The following is a 22618-nucleotide window of genomic DNA, read 5'->3' as shown; positions in this document are numbered from 1 at the left end:
AACTTCATCACATAGGAGACTAAAATAGAGGATGCTATATTTTTACAGAATGACCCTTTCGTTATTTATCGACGAACACGATACTGTCTAGTCGATAAGCATGATTAAGGGCCATTTTCGAGGTCATACCGTCATAGTCAGGGTTAAAGTTAATAGCCAGCGATAGTGAAGGAGTCGATAAATTTTAGGACCTTTTAGGACTAAATCTTTAAGATCAATTTTAGAATTTTATTTTTATAATGGTATTGATGTTGACAAACTAACTTGATTTACAAATTTTTTTGAGGTGCTACAAACTGCTCAAAATCTAATTTGACTGACTTTGAGAACTCTTTTATATTCATGTTTTCGATTTTATAAAATTTTCTGAACCCTTTCTTTCCCAATATCCTTTTACAAAACATACCTAAAGAATAATGAAAAATTTTAAAAAAGAATTTGATGAAAAATGTACCTCTAGAACATAAACAATTAAAAAATTTTTAATTCAAAGCCCTCGCAACACTTTGAAAGATGTATTACCAGAAACTAGCTTTCACAGATTTCATTCGAAAGACTAAAGACTAACTTTTTTCATTATAAGAAATAGTCACATAATTTAGATATTTAGCTTCACCCTAATTCGACGAATTTCAAGCAAAATATAAATAATAGAATGCTACATAAATGTAATAAATTCTGGATGTTTTCGCGCATTTTTAATTAAATTATCACAATCAAATGAGTAATCCGATACATATCTACATTTTCCAAGATTCTCAAAATACGTCAATGGAAACTGTTTGTTCACGATTCGCAGATCTTATCAGTCGTCTCACGACGTCAGTACATATCAACAATCGATTCTCTGATTTACGAACGTCGACCAAATCGCTCGTAACAGTTCAAGGTAACGACTCACGACGCCAAACGATGGACAAATTAAACAGCAATTAACGACCAACGATTATTAGCGATTTTTCATTTATCATAAACCTCTTCAGCTTCGGCCTTTGACTCGCTTTTCTTAATCTCTTCTGATGGTGCTTCATCCTCCCCACTTTACTGCCAATGATTTAACGCAATAAATTTTGATAAATAATCTTGGATGCGACTATCGCCACGCGTCTTTCAGTTTATTTCAACGTTTAACCACGCGACATCGATCAATATTTAATGAAGTTGGGTTCATTTTTAATTGAATAGTACACTGTACTCGGCTTCCTGTATTTTACAAAACTGAAAATTCGAAATGAGAGCAGATTAATTTGACAAATACATTCAGAAGATTTATCTCAATAGAAAAATTAGTTTCAAAAGAAAATAATTTTAGTAGATGAAATTCAACAGAAATTAATTTGGAGAGTGTTTTATTAGATCAGCAAAGTTTTCCATTTTCAATATTTCAATTATGCAGTTTTAATTTAATTACCTGAAAGTACTTCAGTAACATTTTGTATCGATATGAAATTTCAAGATTTATTATTATACATATTTAGATTCCATATTATGTAAGGTAGATTATACATTTTTTAGATACAGTTTTTAAACATTATCTGGAATTTATACCATAATTGCATGAAGAGATGGCCAGTGTACCAATGATAATTTTCCCACAAATGCAATAATGATTGAATTAATCATATCAGTTAAAGACCCAAAGAGACAACCTGCCAAAGCAGAGTCAATACAGCAATTCTTGAAGTACAACTACATAGTTTTAATGTCTCTACTAACACCTTAAAGTAGTCCCAGCAGGGACAGTACAATTAATCACGATTTAGAAACGGGATGTGCCAACAGTTGCACACCTCGTTAAGGCACACTTATAGTCTGGATTACGACGTTATAATAAGTGTTTCATTATCGACAGCAAGACACGTGTGTGACGCTTCGGTAATTATTTCTGGACGTCATGGGCACGCGTTGACAACTTAACTGTCTTAAAACGTCCTCTGGAGAACCTTCTGTGAAACAATTCTTATTACCAGCATGTCATTATAGATGCAGATAATGAACTTCTATAATAATGTCAGAGGACCAGAAACATACATATTAATAATAACTTCTTCATGCTTTTCTCAAACTTAAATTACTTGTAGTAAAAATAAAACGATCTAAATGATCTGAAGTATAAATAAATAGCATATCATCAAGTGTTGACGAAATTCGAACGTACAAAATATATAAATACAAAGTGAACAAAGATCACAGATTGATTGAAAACAAAATGAAAATCGCTAAGAATGAATCAGAAGCTTCGGCGAGATAACGAGTACTTGAGGATCGCACGGAGGCGAGATTAGTCGAATGATAATGATAAATGATCGACCGAAAAGACATTTGTTAAAGACTTTCTGAGCGTTCCTCCTTCGTATCACGCGATCTTCTCTTTAAACTCATGGAAATAACTAATAAAATTAGCAACCAAAGATTGTGATGGGTAGTAGAGATTTTATGAGGCCTTAAACAGATCACTGATTTTAGTATGATTATTTAACTGTAATTTAACAATAGTTTACTCAAAATAATATAATGAGTCATTAAGAGAGTATTTTTATTTTCATCTTAAATATGCTAGTAATCTCAAAAAGAAAAAGAATTTTTCAAACGTTACAAGACTCTTGTCTAAGTGTTTGTATTGCCAACAAATTGGAAGAGTGCTTCAGGATGCAACTGCACGTGCTTCCATCCCGTTTCACATTTCACGACAATTCGATCGCATTTGTCATCGATTATTCCGTGACTTGGTAGATGTAGGACGGTGTCGCGGCGCCTTCGAGAATGTACTCCACTTCAAAAAGCATCCCCTTGCCGTTCCCCAGCTCGATTTTACGTCTTTCCTTGCCGCCCTTCGCGAGAAACCGCAGGGGAATATCGACGTTACACGCCATTTATGTGACTCGATTTTACTCTGAAATACCATAGGGTCCGCCGAGACTAACAGTTCTGACATTAACACGAATTTTATGTTAACCATAACTTAAATCGTTCAAACATGCAAATGGAGGAGAATTTTCTAATGTATGGTTACTGTAGTGCTTGCTTAAATTCGTAAATTTTACCTTGTCAATTTATTTGCTATTTCTGAAGAAGATGCTACTTAGGAAAAATAGATGATTGAATTGTACCCATTCTCTGAATTATGTACGTAGTGGTTAATAGATGTTAGTGAATATCTTAAACATTAATTTACAGTTTTTACAGTTTTTTTTGGGTGCAGTAGAAAAAAAGTTTGTAAGGCAGGAGAGAATAATTCAATTTTAAAGCATTAAGATTTCAAGTTTCCTGAGAAAACAAATTGGATTTTAAATTCTACCTTTTGGACATTAACTAATGATTAAATTCTAATTTCTTTAAACCGTACCTTCAAACTATTGGGTCCTATAATAAATAACGTCCTTTCTTATTTCGATTTTATTTAAAAAGAATACAAATTCTTTTTAAGAAAAGAGTTTAATAATTATCAACCCTTTGTATAATCGTGAATACTAATTTTCTTTTAATGAAATAATAATCAGCGGTATTATTTATGAGAGTACGTATCTACAGTTTTATCTTCTACAAATCTGCACCCCCACAACTTAAATAAAACATGAAATTCAAAGTTGTTCCATCAATAAACCAATCGAAACGTGTCTCGCGAGAAGCATACTGATCACTGTGATCGCCAATGATAAACAATGTCGATGTTCCAATAATGGTGGACAAAGAGAAACGCGTGTAAACCTAATCTCGATAACGTAGATGGGATGGATACAATTACGCAGATACGAAACGAACAGTGCGTCTGGTGCTGATTCGAAACGTCGTTTCGCGAGTTTTTTAAGGGTGACGAGATCTAGGCACCTGGCTCGAGTCGTCTCCGTATCAGAATAAACCACAAATCCGATCCAATCTGGGTCACGTCGAAGACTGAAATTTAATCGTGTTCGTTATTCCCGCGTCAGTTCGATACCACTAAGTTTAATCCGACGAACTGGAATAGAGTCCAGAGAAAAAAGATGATCGAACAACCAGCCGCCTACTGTAATCATTCATTGGTGGATTTGCAAATGAATCATGGGCGATGCTGAAAAGGAGCAACCATGCGAGTTGCTTTCCCTTCGAGGTGGAATAGATCTAATTTTGCGTCGATTTAAAACCAAACGATGCAATAATCAATTTTAATTACAAAACGATATGATAGTACCTATTTTCCACGGACCAGAAATTCCTTAATAAGGAAATAAGAAATTGTATGGACTAATTGAAAAATATCGCAACAAAAATTGAATTCTAGTTTCCTCATTCCCTTAAATTGAGCCTTCTGAGATTTATCTAGGGAGAATCTTGGAAGAAGCAGTACTAAAAATGTTATTATACGTAGTATGGCGAAATGATAGTCGCCATCAAGCTAGGCGTTGTAGTTCCCGCGTAAACGCGATCGAAACAGTCGCTTTGTTTAATCACAATCATCAGAAGAGATACGACGATTAGTCATCGATATGTGATCACGTAGGTATACGTATCTCAGGTGACCAAACAAATTTTAATTTTTCCATTCATCTTGTTACGTCCGCGTAAATGTTACGCCGACAATCTTTCGCTCGATTAGATAAAAGAAGGCTCCTCGAGGATTATCACGGCGGCGCATCGTCGCGATAAACTTTCCCGGGCGACGGTGGCCATCGGTGAAAGCCACGCCGAATTTTCACGTTATTTCCCTAATAAATCTTCGATCCTCTTGTCTCCCGAACGAAGCTAGGCCTGAGAATCTACGAAGAATAAGAGTAATGAACGGTAACAAATTTTAATAATTAACGAAAGTCGCATTAATTAAGGGAAATTGAGTGAGAAAGTACTCGGCTCTTTTATCCTAGTCTTTCCATTGTCTTCGTAAGTAAGATACTGTCACAGCGAAAGCAATCGGCTGCCCAAGGCCACTCTGAAAAGACTACCCCCACCATTTGAGTTCAAACACAAATGCAATGGCAGTCAAACTTTCTCCATAGAAAAATCGAAATTAAATCGATTCGATTCTTATTTAATAGTCACATATTGTATTGTAGAAAAAATTTCCTGCAGAAATGTACACAATAGTAGAATACTATTCTATATGATTACATTTCGCTGGTACTAGACAAGAGTCACACATTTCTTGTGTTTTTTTTTAATGTAACAAATTTGCTACTTTCTTTGCTTGTTTCAGTATGATCTGACAATGAGTATTATAAATTGCTTATTTATTTAACAGCAAGGATCCAATTACCACATGAATTAATTGACAGACTTCCGCTTTCCCAGATGAAAGGTGAAACGTAACACGTTTCACCCAGGGGAAATGGTCGCGCGTTGCCGCATCACGACCGTTTCCGCTCGATATCGCAAGTGCAAAGCGCTTTTTGTTCTCGCGATGCGGCCCGCCGCACGGTTGGACAAAGGCCAAGCGACCGTCATTTGTTTTGACCGACTATGGTTTTGCCCGTGCGAGGAAAAATCGCTTGTCTGTCCCCACCGACTCCAGACAGCTCGTACATTACCCTTTCGCGATTAATTAATATATAGAAATTAATAAGAGTAACTCCTGAGAGGGTAGATCGTTTCAATTAAGCTCCAGTTTTTTTCTCGTTCCATTTAACGTTGGAACTACTGAAATTAATATATGCTACTGGTTGTCTCGAATCACTTGACAATTCTTATTCAAGTTATAGAAGAGTATATAAAAAACCGAAGTTATTATATCTAATAATAATTACAGTGTTCTTGAAGGATTGCAATACTGAAATTGTATGTTTAACAAAGTTAGTTATTTTTTTTTAATTTAAGAAATTATTCTACTCTATTTCTTAATCTATAGTGTGTTTAGATGTACATAAAATGTTATTTCAGCTGGGACTTCAGAGTATTAAATTTAAAATATACGTACGACAGTAAGTAATTTTTTGAGAATCTTTTACTGAAAAGAAATGACTCACATTTAACACTTTTTGAACCCCCTCTCTCTCTCTCTCTCTCTTTCACTTTCTCTCTGATATTCCTAAGTGATAATAGAATTACTAAAATTACAGATTTTTCAAGAATTATATCATTCCCTACTACAATGTTCATTTACTTCATTAGTTTCACTTAGCATTAACAGCAGGAAAGCATAACATTATTAAAAAATAAAATGTCCAGTAATTTTAGCATTTGAAAAAAGAAAAAGCAACAGTAGTCACAGCTACATTTAAAAAAGCGAGAGACAATTTCGATGTCCCTCCCCCGCATCACGCACGCGTGATTTTAATCCAAAGACACCATACGAACTTTTCGTACTCTCAACGTCCGAAGTAACGTATCATTAATAATACATGCAAATTAATCTATACTCATTCGCGGTATCACAGTCGACGCAGAAGGAATAATATTACAATTCACACGCGTGAGCTATAATCCATCGAAAAATTTTCCTCGTCGCAACGGCCAGCAGAAAGATAAGTCGCGGTCACCACGGGAGGGTTACGCACATGTGTTCAGCTCACGGCGAAAAATAAGATTATACAATCGCGATTTATCGCATTTTAAAGACGTTTAGGCGAAACACTTCAACCTACATGCATCTCGTGTACAAAACTCTGCACAGTCCAAACAATACTCCGAATCGAGAAAATCCCCTCTGATGCATATTTAAACAAATTTTAAGGTTATGATTTCACCACAGAAATACCCTCAGTCGTCACAGCACGACAGAAAGATTGAAAATCGAATCTCCATGGCACAGTATGTTTCATTTGCCCGCGCGAAAGAGAATCGCCACCCTTCCGACGAGCGAATCCACCGCAGCAGACGACTCGCGGAACGTCGCAAAAGTAGTCTGCTAGAGTTTGAAAAACAGCGCGCGAAGCGTCGCACGCACCGGCCCGCGTGCTTTTCGACGGGCTTCGAAGAAACGATGAGAAAAAAGGATCCCACTCACCATTTGATGCCGATAAGGATACTGCTTGTCTGCACGGTACTCCCGAAGCTGAAGAGTCTCGTATCGCTGTTTCTTCTTCAAGTGGGAACGAGTACGACTCACGACCGCTATCACCACAGCTGGGCCCATCCGGCCATCTTGCCGTACACCAAAACGTGTACTACACTGCGCTGGCGTATTTTGCCACTCGCCCCTCTCTCGCCCCTCGACGATGATAATTGCGTAACTGTCCACGGGCACTTTCTGTCTCCTTGTTCTCGTCGCTCTCGCGGGGCGCCACCTTTCACCGTCTCTTTCGCGCGCTCCAGTCGCTGGCGGCGCCACGTGCGCTTGGCGAAGTTTGAAACATGCGGTGGACGAAAAATGTAAAGGGTGTGCGTTTTTGTGGTGCAACTGAGCGTGGATTCTGAGGTTAAAAAGCGTTTGAGGGACTCGTACCGAGTGATTGTGCTTTCTGAGTGGAACAAATGGTTTTCGTTGGTGGTACGTGCTGTTATAGTGTGTCCTCGATATAAGCTCGCTGCTCAGTGACGGGATTATAGCGTGAGTGACGTTTTAGAAGTCAACCTGTGTTCGTGATAGCCCACTGTTTTATGGAAAATTGTGAGTGATTTTGCATGCAAATGAAACTTTGTTACTTTAGATAATTTTAATACTGAAACTGTAGCGAACGTAACGAGGCTATAAGGAGGAAATGGTGTATTGAATTTGTGAGTTTGTGAGTTTGGATTGAAATTCTAAGGTTGTATGTGATTGTAGATGGTCTAATTTAACTGGTGGTTTGAAAAGGTCGTTGATGTTAGTTATTGAAGTAGATTCTTTGGTATTTTATTTCGCATCTCTGGTGAAAGTTGTGTGGAAGTAATCACGCGTGTCGGTCAATGGCGTTTGAAAATTGGTTTGGGAATCTTACGTTGAGGGCGCTAGCGTGCAGCGTGACCTAACCTTACGCGAGTTTGATTGAAGCCGCGAAAGTTAATTGACTTGTGACTGTGGTTTAAGTTGCGACGGCTTTCTTGTATATTTTTTATCTTTAAGAATACAAAAATACAATATAGATAATAGGGAGAATAAGAACAACTTGAAGTTAAAGGTTGTATAAAATTGTTTATTTGACAGGACTGTCAAAAAGGTAATCTTTGTTGATAGGATATTTACATAACGTACACCTAGCATGTATGTACAATCGATAGTATTTACAATCGTTAATAAATAAATTAACTACTACTAAACCAATCGGAGCCCATCGCTCCAAAAAATGCTGCTGCACCGGATTTGATCGTTGCCCCAGCAGAATCACTTTTCGTATTCTCTTTACTAGTAGTCTTTTTGCGCTGTAACAGAACAAATATTTTCTTAGCATATTACGCCACTTGTATTATATTAACATCTTTTCTACACTTTTCATGTGTTGTGCTTATGTATTACGAAAGAAACGAGAACGCATCGTAAATCAATGATATAATTATCATTTTACATAAATCTCCAATTAGATGAATGTTATATAAATTTTGATCAGTTCCAAGGTGTATCTATTAAAGTATTTTAAATAAATATCAAATTCAAAGCATGAATTATAGTCATGAATATGTTAATGTTAATTGTGAATCATTCAACTATAATGCACATAAGATTATACAATCAATTTTGTGTTAGAAGTTAGTCTATTGAAATCGCAACTCAAAAACGCAACATGCAGTGTCGTTTTCTTACCGCGATTAAGTGCACGATCTACCTTATCTGAATGCCTTGGCAATCTAAGGGTACATATGCATTTATATGACATAAATGTGTGCAAAGAAATAATTATACAAACTAATGTTCAAATAAAGTCTAATGCAAGAATATGATGTTAGAATATTTTCAAATATTATATCTACCTGTGTCTTTTCTGGTAATGTCACATTCACTAAAGGTAAATTTCTTGCTGGGGCTGTTACGGTCAATGGTGGAAACCATGGTGCGCCAGTGCAGAGAGCTAAGACAGAAGGCAAATCTGATTTTACACCTTCACTGTTGTTATATTCGCTTCGTGCACCCAGGATTGAATGAAGTTGCTCTAAGTGAGGCACCAGATTTCCCAATATGAGCTGAGGAACAGAAACACAAATTAGAAAATAAGTGTTAAGCTATGAAGTATGCTTTAGAAGCACTTAAACACTCACGAGAGATCTTTGAACACTTTTCTTCACATTTGTATGAATGAATGGATTGAAAACATCATAATCAAATGGATCTATCTTAGAAAGTACATTATCACAGGATTTTGTTGATAAATCAGACAAAGTTTTGTTTTCTCGGGGTATCATAAGTAAGGTACAGTACTTGATATCAAATAATACTTGAAAGGCTTGCTTCTGTGATAGATTTGCATTGCTAGATGCTGTTAAATAGTAATTTAATAATTCTGTGGCGATGTTTTCTATAATATCGTGCAGCACTTTCCTATATTCACAAAAATAAAATTTAAATCGCGTATATTAAACAACATATAATTAAGTACAATTCGCCACTTACTTTGGAAGAGTATGTGGTATAATTTTATTTAAATCTTTGCTAATTGCAGTTAAGAATTTTTGTAATTGTATGGACGGCTGATATGGAACCAAGATTTCCGACTTTATCCTTTTACCTTCACCAGAATCTTCTTCGATGGTTATCTTTTCCCATTCAGAGACAACCAAATGTATTCGAAATCCATCGAGCGGTTCTTTCAATATATACTTCTGTTTGTGTTCTCCTATTTTGGTTTTGAACGTACTAGCCCACACTGACCATGTAATAATACTCTCTTCTTTCAACTTATCGCATATAGATTGCCACTTGACGTTCGTAATAGTTAGGCCAGACAATTTTGAGAGCGTAAAACACTTATTTAAATTTGAACTCAATGTTGTCATAGCCAAGAGAAGTCTTGCCATTACGATGGCGTTTTTATCGCGACGACCGTGTTCAGGTTTATCGTTGATGCATGTATTTTTCACGAAACTTACGAACTCCTGTATCATACTAGTACTAATCGTTTGTAAATGTTCTTGTATTTCTGTGCGATCAGAAAACGTATCAGAAATTAAGGATATGTTTGTAGATAATAAATTGTCCTTTATGGACATTACACGTTCAGTCTCGTACAAGTATTGTTCAAGATCTGAGAGCAACGCGTGCAAATTTATATCGAAGGTTTCACACAATTTAAGAATGTTTGGTGAATATCCTTTCGTTTTCATTAATAAAGATCTCTTGTTGTCTAGTCCACCGTTTTTTGTGAGCTTCTGAGGAATGTCACTGGGAGAATCCTTCCAAACGAACCATCGTAAATCGTGTTCTGGATATTCGAATTTTTCATTAATTATTTTGTTCAGCAACTCCTCTACCTCAGATTTTAATGCGGCTATAGTCTCGGTCCATTTATCGTTTATAATACCTGATGAATTATGAAAAACTTTTATCTATCTTTTGATAAAAAACATAGTTTATACACTTGATAGTTATATTACATACTTTTTGCTCTTTGAGATAAAATAGGTTGAAAAAATTCCACCCAAAAAGTAATCCTTGGCAGAGAAAGTTCTTCCCAAATTGCATTCCAGTTTTCAGGCAAATTTATACTAACAGCTTCTTCTCGAACATAGTATAAGCCTTTTATAGATACAATCAGATTCAGAAGTTTTGTAACCTCTTGATTACAGAACTTAGCAACCCATTCGAGCCAAGACTTGATACTCTGTTGAAGGTCTGGTAAAAGAAATTTGTCTGGATTATCTTGCACAAATGGTTTGTGCTGTTTTGTTACGGAAGGGAGAAATTCCTCCAGTAATTCTTGATTAAAATCCAATTGGGAAAGCAATGAATATGCTTCTTGATCTTGAATTCTTGTTATGTATTGTAAAACTAGACCTCCTGATTTATCAGCTGTATCTGTAATTAATAATTTAATTGTTTAACATATATTCAAGACATATACTAAATATTTCTTTACTTACTTATAAAACAAGAATATATTAAATTAACCGTTTGAATTAATATTTCAATACATAATTTTATTTTACTCTTAACATTACTATCACTGTCATCTGTAATAATAGATTTAACAGCATGGTTGCGCATAGATATTAGCTTTTCCAATAAGTCCGAGAATGATGTTCCATTTAACAACACAAGTGCTGCTAAACAATTTGCTACTCTCTAAAAAGAAATCTTCAGTCACAGAGTATTCAGTTTGTGTCTAACAGTTTACTGACCTCTGAGCATACATCCATTGATTGCAATATATTATTACATTCATTAATAATAATATTTTTAAACTGGCTAATAACATCCCATTGCTTTGAAACAATTGGATACTTCTTGGACAACTCTGAATTTCCTATTTCAAATAGTAAACTATAGTTTATATGCTGTGCTACTAAATACAATTGTGTAGCAAATAATAAATCCTTATTTTCAATACTGAGCCAAATGTATTGAGGTATATCCATTAATATTTTTATTTGAATAATAACTGAATCTTGAACATCTTCTGGAGTTCTAGAAAAAAAATAACCAATGTACTTTATTGAAAAGAAACAAAAAATTATTTAGAAATACCTTTCATCTTTATTTTGAATCGGTTCTATTTTAAACCCAATGAGATACTTCTTCTGCAGTTCTTGAAATTTGCCTTCGATATTAGTAATCCTTGAAATAACACGCTCAGAAGTTATTTTCATTTTTCCAATTGTATCTGCAGCTAGTATCAAGTCACGATACCTTTCTCTGAAAATGTTTAATCATTTATCGCATGTGGTTTAAAAGAATAGTAGTACTTTGTAACGACAACTATCACATGTGAGAAATTGTTCTATTAGTGGTAACACAGGAACACTTCATAAATACACTTGGTAGAATAATAATAATAATAAATCACTTAGAAACACTAAAATGAATTTTACCCAACTAAAGTTCTAAGTTCAATTTTCTTTCTGTCACTCTCATGTTGAATCTTTTTTTGAATGCCTTCGATTTCTTTAATCGTATACTCCTCAAACAATTTATTGATATCTAAATCCAAATAATTTGTTGTCATCTTTCTGACAATTTGTCTCCACGTATCTCGGCCCGGTTATTCCCACGTAGCACAAAATCAACATACGTTTATCTTCCATTCTTATCTACTGCGTTTAGTAAAAATATTAATGACATTTATTCGCTAGATGGCACTATATGCGTTTTTCCTGATACGGGTGTTTAATCGATAATTTCGAATATCTTGAAAATTTCTTATATTTCGTTAGTTAACAATCGTAATTGTTAACGACTAATACAGGACGATGCATGAAATTATTATTAATAATATCTGTAAACTCTATTTCTATACTTAATCAATGAAAATATATATATGCCACTGTGCTATAATTTATAACATATTCTTTATCGACAAAAAGGTGAACAAACTCAAAGATCTGTTTTGCACTAAATTCCATAGATGTCGCTATATTTTTCATTTATTCGTACCAACCATTCTCCCATCAATTACATTTCACATCACCATACAAATCGCATAAACAACCTAACATTAGCATCTTAATCGAAAAACTAGACGAAGTAGTAAGTACACTATTCCTAAAAGAAAACGCTGAACCTTGAGCATTCGAATTTACTTTCGAGTTTAAATACCACACGGTGTCTACATTATGACCATCGTAAAACTGCAATAAAACATTTCCTTTCAGCGGAACGTTTAATAAAAAAATGAAGAGTGCCGATCGGCGCGCGACGATGACCCCGTGAACACGCAATCGCCGCGGCGCGTCACCTTACGACGCGAGATTTAACCACGGGACGAGCACGCGAGACGCCATATTGAGTGAATGTTGATTGAATGCGGTTCAGGTGTTTACGCGGTTCCAAGTAAAGCCCGTGTAAAAGCGTATCGATTGCCGTGTAGCCCGTTCTAAGTGCTCACGTACGATCCACTCGGTGTGTCGGCTGCATCACGCGACGGTAGAATGAGTGGCAGCGACAGTGAGGACGGTCAGTGCAACAGGATCATAGAAAGCAGCGTAGCGATGGGTGACGTTCTCGCTAAGAAACACACAGACGATGCACCTTGCGACGGTTGCAGAGATGTAGCCAACGATCTCATGCAGGAGGACGCGAGCCAGATATGCGAGTACGAGAACGACGCTGTCAGGTCGCCCGTCGTCGCGGACTCGGTTCCTGTCGCGGTACGTTTCTCACTTGAGCCAGGGAGGCGATCGAGTCGTTTAGACTAAATGCTTTGCAAGTACGACGAATGTAGGAACACTGTTAATGAGTAATAGTCAAAATCAAAGTGGGAAACTCGGTCACGACCGTGATTGTAATAATTTATGAATCCACATACACTCCCAAAGCTGTAATCAATTTGGGACTTGCTCTACTTTCAGGATACGATGCTGGATGAAAGTGCAGTGAATGCGTTCATTAAAGGAGCCAGAGGCCCTGAGAGTCTACCACGAATTAGCTCTGATATTGTTATGGATAACTCGAATGGCAGTACGAGTATTGAAAATATTAATAGGGGAAAAGAAACTTGCTCCTGTGATACATATAAAGCAAAAAGGTAATAACCGTTATGGGAATTTGATTTTATCAATGATTCTGATTGAATTTTATTATAGAGAACTATTTAGAGAAGAACTGCAGAAGGCAATGAAGTTTCAAAATTTGTGGACTGAGCTAAGACAGTATATACGTGTCACTTTTAATGCTGCGTTGGAGGCCTCTCAAACTCCTGGGGGCTTACAGTTGCAACAGAATACGCTTTCTGCAGATAATATGCACGACATTGTTCTGCAGTAAGTTAGAAGAATATGTGAAGGATGAGCGGCTTGCATAAATTGAAATCAGTAGATTTGAACGCAGTATTTCTTTTCAGACTGTGTAAAAGGGATCCTCGTCAGTTGTTTATGAGACTAGTGAGTCAAGCTCAAGAATTTGTTGTAGAAGTAAAAGTTCGATTGTTAGCTCTTCTACATGATCGTAGTGTAAATAATTTAGCAGAAATTTTTCTTACAGGTAGCGTAAATGAAGTTCCTTAAAATATGTTATTAATATTCATTGATTATTGCGAATATTAATTTATATACTTTGTTTGTAGGTCTTTTAGATGATTATGATGCATTGATATCTACAGCTTCGCAAATTTCTGAATTAGTAAAACCTTTGAAAGATCATCTATGTAAATTTAATTTATCATGGGATTGTTTTATTAAAAAATTATATCAAATTTATGTATATGATGACCCATTAGTACAAAATAATTTGCCATCTTTTATTGGACAAGTAAGTCAATAGTATTTATAATATCAATTGAAATTATATAAATTTGAAATAGATGCAGAAATTTTGATCCTTACAGTTGAGGAAACTTTTGCCTTTAAAAGGCTCAGAATATCAAGGTCTCGTTCATCGATATTTATCATTTGACGACAAGATGACGGTAATTGGAGATCTATGGCCCGAAACTGAGCCATGGATGGATAAGTATAAGTAAGTGATAACACAATTGCTCTTCTCTTAATAATGCGTTCGAAACGATAAAATTAGATTACCTTTATAAATAACTCATATTTCAGTGCAGAACAAGCGGTTCGAATGACTAGGCTGAGACAAATAAGAGAAGCCTGGGAATTATTCACGGCGACTAGGAAACTTATGGAGCAACGCATGTTAAATAAGTCACCTGACGATAGAAAGTAAGTTAATACAAAATGTTGAATACAATGAAGAGTACCGTTTTATGTTACGTATTCTGATATAATTAATTTAATTTTAGTGAATTACAAGAAGTTGATAATCAACTCTCGACGCTTGCGTCACAAGCAAAAGTTGGTATACCTGACATGGACAGTAGGCCTCTAAGCCCAACTCCAGATTTTAGTTTGGATTCGCTTAATATGCCTCCGAGTATTGAAATAGTGCAAATTTTGTTAGATGATTGGAATAAAGCGCAGCATCAAAAATTGGCTGACATAGTAGGCGTATTAACTGCTACAGACATTTATGCTAATGGACAGGATGATCCCGATTTTTTTGACTATGCTCGCGCGACTTGTCATCTAGCTCAGTTTGCAATCAAATCAGTTAGGTACGTCTCAATACTTCTTATGTTATGTGCAAATTTTAATTGTTATATATTTATTTCAATTTAGAAACATTTGCAATGTATTACAGAGCTCACAATGAAGGAAGTTGTCTGGAAAGCAACGCAGAAGAAGGGAAAAGTTGTGAATGTCATATGTGTACAGGCCCTTCTGTCTCTTCAAATGTAAGAAAATTTTCTGCAATATTTTCTATATTTATCATTGTTAGAATATTATTTATTGACGAGTCATTTGTAGGTTAATAAAAGTGGCACGGAGAGCATAGAATTACCATTAGAGAATCCTTTTTCGCAACTGACCAATGGGTTTTTAGGTAACTAATTATTGTAATACAGTACAACAAAAATCACGTTACTCGAGCTTCCCAAATTTTAGAGGACACAGCGAATTGCTCCGCAACGCAGGTGAAGAAAAAAGTGGATGAAATTGAAATGAAAGACGTAAGAACTGATGAAGCAGAAATAAGAAATGTAAGAGAGGACATCGAGATACAGACGTCCGAACCACAGCCTTGTTCCTGTGTATATCAGCATGCGAAGGAAATAACAGAACGAAAGAAAGAGGTTTTAGAAAATCCTTGTCCGTGTTTGTTAAATTCGAAACGGAAGTGGGATACGTGTCCCTGTTTGACAAAATGTAATTATACGCATACATAAAAATATGGTGTAAAAATTTCATATGCTAATCATTGACAACGTCATTAGCTGTACCTGAAGCGGTCGTATCGAATCATCCGAAGCCAGTCTCGCCTCCGACTGTGAAGAGTAATCCAGAACCAAGTAAACCTGCAGTAAAGCTTGGCTCGACGCAGTCTACTCAAACGCAAACGAGACACTCTACGACACAGACGCCAAATACCACTCACAATCATGCAACACATCAGGGTAGGTGTAAGTGGTGAATCGTTCCTAGACCTTTCGAAATAAACAAGCCTAAAAAATATAATAAAATCTTTCTCTGAACTTAAATAGGTACTACTCATCCACACACTCACGGACCTCTTCCAGATTTGGTCAAAAATACAGCTCCCGCACACAGATCTCATACACACAACAATCATTCAACGCATGCTTGTCACAAACAAGCCAATGTTGAGCACATCAAGAGGGTTTCGTGCAATGATTGTCAGTATTTACACTAAATCTATTCTTACAGATTTATGATCATTTTTCTAGTTTCAAACGTTCTACTTTTAGTAAGTTCCGGAGATGGCGACTGCTCGGATTCTGGAAGTAGTCAAGAGGATTCTTGCTCGACTAGTAGTTCAGCACAGAGAGATTCTAGTAGGCACTGTGATTGTTGCTACTGTGAGGTGTTCGGCCATGGAGTTGTGAGTGACCTCTTAACATATTGATTCCGCATGCACATTGAAATGCTATGTTTTAAAACGGTAATTTGTTTTGTAGCCTTCTGTAGCGCCGGTTAGTCGAAATTACAATGAAATGAGGGAGAGGTTACGGCAATTATTAACTAAGAAGAAGGCTAAGAAGTGTAAGGCTACGTGTAGTCCCTCGAAAAGTTCGTCGGAATCGTTAATAAACACGAGCACGGAAACAAAGGCAGTGATGAACTCAGTGCCTAGATCGAACACACCAGTATCAATTGCGTCTACGGTGCAACCAGAACAGCGAGATCAAAGGGACTTGGAAGAACTGCTTGAATTCATTGAAGGAAATCACAGTGGCAAGAAGGACAACAATAAGAAGGCTGAGAAGAAAGCTAGACAGAAGCAACGAAAGGTAGGTTGATCATAAATATGTGCATGTGTGTAATTAAATTTGGGGGTGACATTGCATTAAATGTCCATTTTATACAGTTGGAGGAGAAGCTCAAAAGAGACCGACAAGAAGCAGAGAGACAGAAATTAATAGAGTTACAAAAAAAGACACCGGAAGTGACAATTACTGTCGTAGATCCGCAAAAACCCGTTCCTCAGAGATTATTACCTCAGTGTAATCTACCCGAAGTATCTATTTTACCCACGTCACCGCCAGTAGCATTGCCGAATGTAAAGCAATTAAGTAATAAAAAGAAAGACAAACAGGAAGTTTGTAGCAATAGTAGTAACGCCAGTAGCGGTAGCTGTAGCAGCAGTAGTAGTAGTACTAGTAGTACAAATAGCAAAGTAAAGACTGCACCTGTGAATACGAATGTAAAGAACAAAAGTATTAATACAAGTAAACTTGATAAGATAGTGGTAGCTGGCCAAGCGACCAAGGCAGTCGTTAAAACAGATAAAGTTGAAGTTAGTAGTAAAACCAGCAAATCGCCGATGAATAGCAATAGCGTGACTTTGAAGAATAACTTAGGCAATATCACGGACAAATCGTTGACGATGAATTCCACTGATAAGACATTGACAAAAAAAGAGAGGAAAAAGTTGAAGAAGGAAATGAAGAAAATGGAAGAGGCAAAGGCGAAGGAGGTGACCAAACCGGTTCCGGTGGAAACTCAACCGCAGATTGTGACGATTAAAAGGGTCATGGAATCGAACAGTGCTGAACCGACGGTTACAATCACGTTAAAGGGACAAACACCAGCAGAAGATAAGGTTTTGTTCACACTAGTGAATGGTCAAACTAAAGAAGCACCATTGCCGAAACTGGAAAACGAGCAAAATCAAAACATCAGCGGAAAGAAGAAGAAGACCAAAGCGAATAATAACAATAATAATACCAGTAGTAGCAATAATAATCATAATTCATTGCAGCAAGGAAACAAATCACAGCAAACGAATAATACAAAGCAACAGGCGCAGAATAAAATCTGCGACAACAAGAGCATGAAGCAACAAGCGAATAACGAAAAAACTAAAGTGAAACAGGTGGACGAGAAAAAGATTCAGCAACAGAATATTACCGAAATGAAAACAAAATCGAAGAAAGACAAGAAAAGCACGGAAAATAAGGAAAATGTGTTGCAACAAAATACTGTGAACAAGAATAAAAATCAACAACAGAACGTGCCCAGCAAGAAGCAAAATAAAATAAATACTCCGCCGCAAACACCGGTTTCCCAGAAAACATCGCAGAATACCAATATTACGAATGAAAGCAATAAAAAGTCAAAGGGGCAGCAGCAAGAAAAGAACAATCAGTTGAACGTCAACAAGAATAGTAAAAATACGAATACTAATGTAACGAGTAAGACAAAGAACGATAATCAAAAGGTTCAGAATAAAATACCACCTCAAACGACAATCAAGCAGCGACCAGAAGTTCAACCAGCATCCACGGAGCGTGTGAATTCTCCATTGAGCAGTCAGTTTAAGGACATTGGCGCGAACTCCAAGATCAATATAGAGAACTTAAAATTACCCCCTGGTATTACAATAACGAAGGTCGATGCTCCAGCCAAGCCATTGCCAATAAGGTCAGCGCCTCTGCCTAAACCAGTAAACCCTCCGAAACAAACCACAATAATTGCTGCACCAATGAGCGGAGTTCAATCCAGTTATGCAAGTTCCCAAGCTGGTGGTAACGTGATTGTGGTAGATACTGGGAAACTAAAACAGGATCTTCTTCCCAAGCCCACAGAAAAGGGTAAGTGCAGAGTACACACATATTACCCAATATTAGGTTGTATACTAAATTTCAGCACTATGGTGCATAAGTCAGCGATTTTATTCGTAATTTAATCGTTTGTTTTCTGTCTGTGCTAAAGTGTCTTGTGGTCATTTTGGAGCATTATATGTATTTATTGTTTACAAAATGGAGTAAATTATTGCGTTACGAGGTTTTGAGAGGTGTAAAGGCTGAAGTTAGCAGGTGTGTAGTGTTTAAATGATACTCAAAGTTCAGATATGAAGATTAATTATTTTAAACTTTTTTCATCGAAGGACCAAGCTTGGTATCACCGTGGAATATACCTTTTCGAAGAACGCTGGCAAGGATTGATTGAATCTTGTGAATCTCTTCTTTTATGAATACTTATATAAATATTCACAATAGTGCTGAAATTTAGTTTAGAATCTAATATTTCAACTTACGGTGCAATGATATCTACCTAAACTATTTATTTCCCATTACAGAAGTGCCTAAAGAGACACAACAAAACCAAAGCACTAGCGGAAAGAAGAAGAAGAAGAAGAATAAGAACGCCGCAAGTTCTATTAATATCCCCAATCAAGTAACGATGCAAAACAATGATCCCTTCGCAAACGATCACGTGGATGAGCCAGCCAGGATACTCCACAATCCAAATACGAACATGGTAACCATCAGAAACCCCGCGTTTGGTCCAATGAAAGTGCCGCCGACGCAACAGGCGGCTATCATAAAGGTTTCAGAAAACGGTATGGTGACAATCAGAAGTCCTGCTCTACAGCAAGCAATCAATGCAGGCCTGACGTCACCTCCCAAGCCAGATTACATAGTGAAAGGCGATCTGTCATCTAGAACGTCGACGGAGAATCCCACAAATTTGAAACACGCGAGTAATGGTATCATCCCCTCGAGTCTGGCTGAACTGAGAAGCAGACTGACCCCAGACTGCACGACGCTTAGCGGTCTGGCGAACATTCAGATCAGCAAGGTGACCAATGGTCAGCCGATACCGGAGAACGGGATTAACTTGAAGGGAACCAGCGTGACCTTGACGAAAGTGAGGACAGACACGAGCATGAAGGACGTGCAGAATGCGAAAACGGCTGTTCGAGAGGCGATAAACGCCTCGATAGCGGCTGCTTCCAGTACCGGGAAGAGCAAGAAAAAGAAAAAACGTGGAACTGGTGCAAGACAGTGCGGCGATGACTGGAACCTCGTTGGTGAGAAACAACAATAATCAGAGTTTAACATGTAAATTTGCTTCTTTCATTTTTTGTTTTCCTTAACACACCTCCCAGGATGTTTCATCTCCTTGGAGTTAATTTTTTTTTCCGTTTTTTTTTTGTAAGATACATTTATTTATTTACACGTATACATACACCCATATACGTCTGTGGCCGACAGAGTAGAGGTTAATCGCACTGACAACGGTTTTTCTTTCGTTTCGTTTTCGTCAGGAGAGGGCTGTGTACCGCGTTAGGACGAGGTCTCGGCTAGGTCGAATGATTTTTCGAATACCAGATACACTCGGGATGTCCTCAAATTGGCCGCCACGAATCTCTCGGGGGAGAATTATCCGGAAGAGACTCTAGCCAGTGAGCACTATCTTTTCTTTATTTTCTTTTCGCTGTTCGAGTCAGTTGACCAGCTGACTTCTCTGACGAATGCAATCCGTAGTGATTATATTATGCGTGTGATCAGAATTATGTACATTCGAGCTTGGAAGAGCTACATAGTTTACATCTAGGGATATCTCAGTTATCTCTCTATCTCCTTCTTTGCCTCTTAAGTTTCTCATTTCTTTTGTATTCTTTCTCCTTGAACGAATTAACGATACCACAGCACGCGAAACACTCGGAAGCATGACGTTAGATACTTCGAATTAGATCATTAGATGTTCAACAATCGATATTACCATGTCGACTGTGGAAAGAGAAAGGAAAGATAAAGAAAAGATATATGTGGGTCATTTGGATGAGAGTCACACGATTCTGGCAAGTTCGCGTTGACCATGACAGCGAGGTGTTCACCTGCTATCTGAACAAACTCTCATTGTGATACGTTATTGACTTGCGTAGGTATATCCTACCAACAATATACGACAAGTATTCTACAATACTTTTTTTTAATCTACTACTGACGTTTAAATAAAAATTTATTTTTTTCCAACGTTATACTCTCTTTTTCCCTGTCGGTACTGACACCGTCACCCAGTCAATGCTGCATGCGTATGGACACATAAACCCCGTTCCTTTTTGCCTCATCGTTGTTGATGTTTGCTCGTCTCATCATTTTTTGCTCTCAATCTGTCTAACGGGTCTTTCCCGATCTCTCTTTTCATCTCTTTCCCATCAGAGCTCTCATCTCAAGAGAGATACTTTTATTACTTTATTTTCTCATTTTTTATTTAACCTATTCCATCTAATGTGACCATTCTAAATAGTACAAATATTCTCAGTCATCTGGAAATGATCATAAAAGGATAAGTTTTAATTACACTATTCAATCACCTTGACTGTGAAAATTAATTCTAGTCTCTAATCAGGATCTCCGAGTTCTTAAGAATTTTTCATCGACCTTCCGTTCTCAACCTTTAGGATGGTCATCATATGGGATACCATGTATATGATATTTTTCTCATATACCCATACTCAGGCAGTACCTTGGCTAGAAAAATGCAGCACACAAAGAAACAGAAAGAAAATATATGCACAGCAGACTTTTCCCCCTATCTTCCTTCGCCAGGAGTCCCGCCCGACTTCTTGTATTCAGAGCGTGTCTTTTGCAGAGAGCGTATTCACGCCCAAAGATATAGACCTCGAGGACGGGGAGATGGACGACGCGGAACGCGAGCTGGAAGCCTTCAAGAGGTTCTGTCTGCAGTCGGTGCCGCCGCCACGGAAGGAGAAGGTCAATCTTAACATCAAGGACATTGTTCTAAAGAAGAAATCATCGTCCTCTTCGTCGTCGTCTTCCTCCTCGACGACGACAGCCGCCGTGATTGCCGCGAATTGATTTCTCCCGTCTTGAAACTTGTACGTGTGTAATGTGGGAGCGTGTGTGTGATGGCTTGACGCAGAATTAATGGGAGTTTCTATAAAAACGAGCGTTATCTAAGTTAAGAAAACACTCTTTTTACAATTAGACAATAATATACAATCACTGTATATTCACCGATTCGTTGACAATTGACTGTTGAATTTTGTTGGAGAAACGCAAGAGCATTATATGACTCTGTAACACACGCAAGAGGGTTATGTGATTCTGTAAACACGAATGTTTTTGAACACTGTCTGGAAACGGAAAAAGTCTCTGAGCGTGGCTGGACGAATTCGTTGCCCTCGATTAATTTTAGTTGAAGCGTTTCTGAATCATACTACGTGACGAAATGGAATGCGTGTTCGCGTGCAACCGATGTGATTACTCTAAAAACACGAATTGTTAAGCGTCATTACCGCATGACCGCAAAAAGGAACATCTGACAAGCTGCGAAAGACAGTTTCATTGTACTCGACGTGTTTTTAAAGGAAAATTCTGCTATTTTTGCATCGAGCCAGTCACAGACGAATGATATAATGTAATACTGCCACGGCCGATGCGCGTGTACACGCGACCGACCGGAAACGCTACCGATGGTCACCGTTTCCGGATCTCGACGACGAAGTTGCGTTCACATACTGTTTTTGCGAAAACAATCGTTGGTGTACAGCGTTGGAAGCGTTGCGACGAAGAGGGAACGAACGATTGTCGTTGTTATCGTCGTCGTGTGACCGTCGTGTCGGCACCTAGTCGACTTCTTCGTATTTTTAATATAGTAGACGAACGTGTGTAACAATAGTGATTCTTCCGTGCGATGGAGCGGAAGGAGGGGGACACATAGGTACAATGTACAAGGGAGGGGCGATGTGTGACATTTTTTTCGAGGCACAGCAGGCCGTAGATATATATAATATATTATAAATATAAAGTGTATGTATGTATATGTATATCTATAAATATAGTAGGAATGAATTTTCGGTCGAGGCTGATTC

The 22618-nt window shown here is 37.4% G+C and overlaps 3 protein-coding genes across 7 annotated transcripts in view; 1 reads left to right on the top strand and 2 right to left on the bottom strand.

The window, feature by feature from the left end:
* Positions 1 to 7041, bottom strand: part of Rab32 (RAS oncogene family member Rab32) — a 31036-nt gene extending 23995 nt beyond the window's left edge. Inside the window, exon 1 of the mRNA XM_076385283.1 lies at positions 6917 to 7041. Coding sequence (XP_076241398.1) covers positions 6917 to 6919 — 3 coding nt within the window. The 5' untranslated portion in view covers positions 6920 to 7041. The remainder of the gene's footprint in view (positions 1 to 6916) is intronic.
* Positions 7042 to 8003: 962 nt separating this feature from the next.
* On the bottom strand, positions 8004 to 11996 carry Cog1 (conserved oligomeric Golgi complex subunit 1). Of its 2 annotated transcripts, XM_076384318.1 has the most exons (10): positions 11848 to 11996; positions 11504 to 11671; positions 11158 to 11443; positions 10900 to 11101; positions 10418 to 10834; positions 9434 to 10340; positions 9082 to 9361; positions 8797 to 9006; positions 8630 to 8673; positions 8115 to 8250 (listed from the first exon to the last, which is right to left on the bottom strand). In XM_076384318.1, exons 1-9 carry the CDS (start codon positions 11979 to 11981, stop codon positions 8653 to 8655), a joined length of 2625 nt encoding a protein of 874 aa, XP_076240433.1. In that variant the 5' UTR covers positions 11982 to 11996; the 3' UTR covers positions 8115 to 8250; positions 8630 to 8652. The 2 variants fall into 2 exon arrangements, with proteins under 2 accessions (XP_076240432.1, XP_076240433.1); XM_076384317.1 differs by lacking the exon at positions 8630 to 8673 and having other exon boundaries at positions 8004 to 8250.
* A 786-nt stretch (positions 11997 to 12782) lies between these two features.
* On the top strand, positions 12783 to 21605 carry LOC143184037 (uncharacterized). 4 transcript variants are annotated; one of them, XR_013002706.1, is made up of 19 exons: positions 12783 to 13122; positions 13324 to 13499; positions 13558 to 13734; positions 13815 to 13954; positions 14037 to 14221; positions 14298 to 14428; positions 14515 to 14634; positions 14715 to 15026; positions 15113 to 15206; positions 15280 to 15355; positions 15418 to 15678; positions 15747 to 15932; positions 16014 to 16166; positions 16239 to 16372; positions 16449 to 16781; positions 16859 to 18584; positions 19073 to 19807; positions 20045 to 20182; positions 21376 to 21517. XR_013002706.1 is itself a non-coding variant. In XM_076385971.1 (18 exons), the coding sequence occupies exons 1-18, from the start codon at positions 12904 to 12906 to the stop codon at positions 21600 to 21602; spliced, it is 5379 nt and encodes a 1792-aa protein (XP_076242086.1). In that variant the 5' UTR covers positions 12783 to 12903; the 3' UTR covers positions 21603 to 21605. The 4 variants fall into 4 exon arrangements, 3 of the variants coding, with proteins under 3 accessions (XP_076242086.1, XP_076242085.1, XP_076242087.1); XM_076385971.1 differs by lacking the exon at positions 20045 to 20182 and having other exon boundaries at positions 15747 to 15926; positions 21376 to 21605; XM_076385970.1 differs by lacking the exon at positions 20045 to 20182 and having other exon boundaries at positions 21376 to 21605.
* The last annotated feature ends 1013 nt before the right edge of the window (positions 21606 to 22618 follow it).

This window comes from Calliopsis andreniformis, chromosome 9, assembly GCF_051401765.1.
Source record: "Calliopsis andreniformis isolate RMS-2024a chromosome 9, iyCalAndr_principal, whole genome shotgun sequence".
Classification (NCBI taxonomy): domain Eukaryota; kingdom Metazoa; phylum Arthropoda; class Insecta; order Hymenoptera; family Andrenidae; genus Calliopsis; species Calliopsis andreniformis.
Note: the sequence above shows the minus strand (reverse complement) of the source record. Positions and strands in the feature narration are given on the sequence as shown.

Bases quoted from the DNA above. Each gene is read 5' to 3' on its own strand.
- Cog1 (XM_076384317.1), bottom strand. From the start codon at position 11,981: ATGACAACAAATTATTTGGATTTAGATATCAATAAATTGTTTGAGGAG. The intron at 11,672-11,847 runs GTAAAATTCATT...AAACATTTTCAG, and splicing joins GAACTTAGAACTTTAGTTGG to AGAAAGGTATCGTGACTTGA. The intron at 8,251-8,796 runs GTAGATATAATA...GTTCTGTTACAG, and splicing joins CATTACCAGAAAAGACACAG to CGCAAAAAGACTACTAGTAA.
- LOC143184037 (XM_076385970.1), top strand. From the start codon at position 12,904: ATGAGTGGCAGCGACAGTGAGGACGGTCAGTGCAACAGGATCATAGAA. The intron at 15,933-16,013 runs GTAAGTGGTGAA...GAACTTAAATAG, and splicing joins TGCAACACATCAGGGTAGGT to GTACTACTCATCCACACACT. The intron at 19,808-21,375 runs GTGAGAAACAAC...TGTCTTTTGCAG, and splicing joins CGATGACTGGAACCTCGTTG to AGAGCGTATTCACGCCCAAA.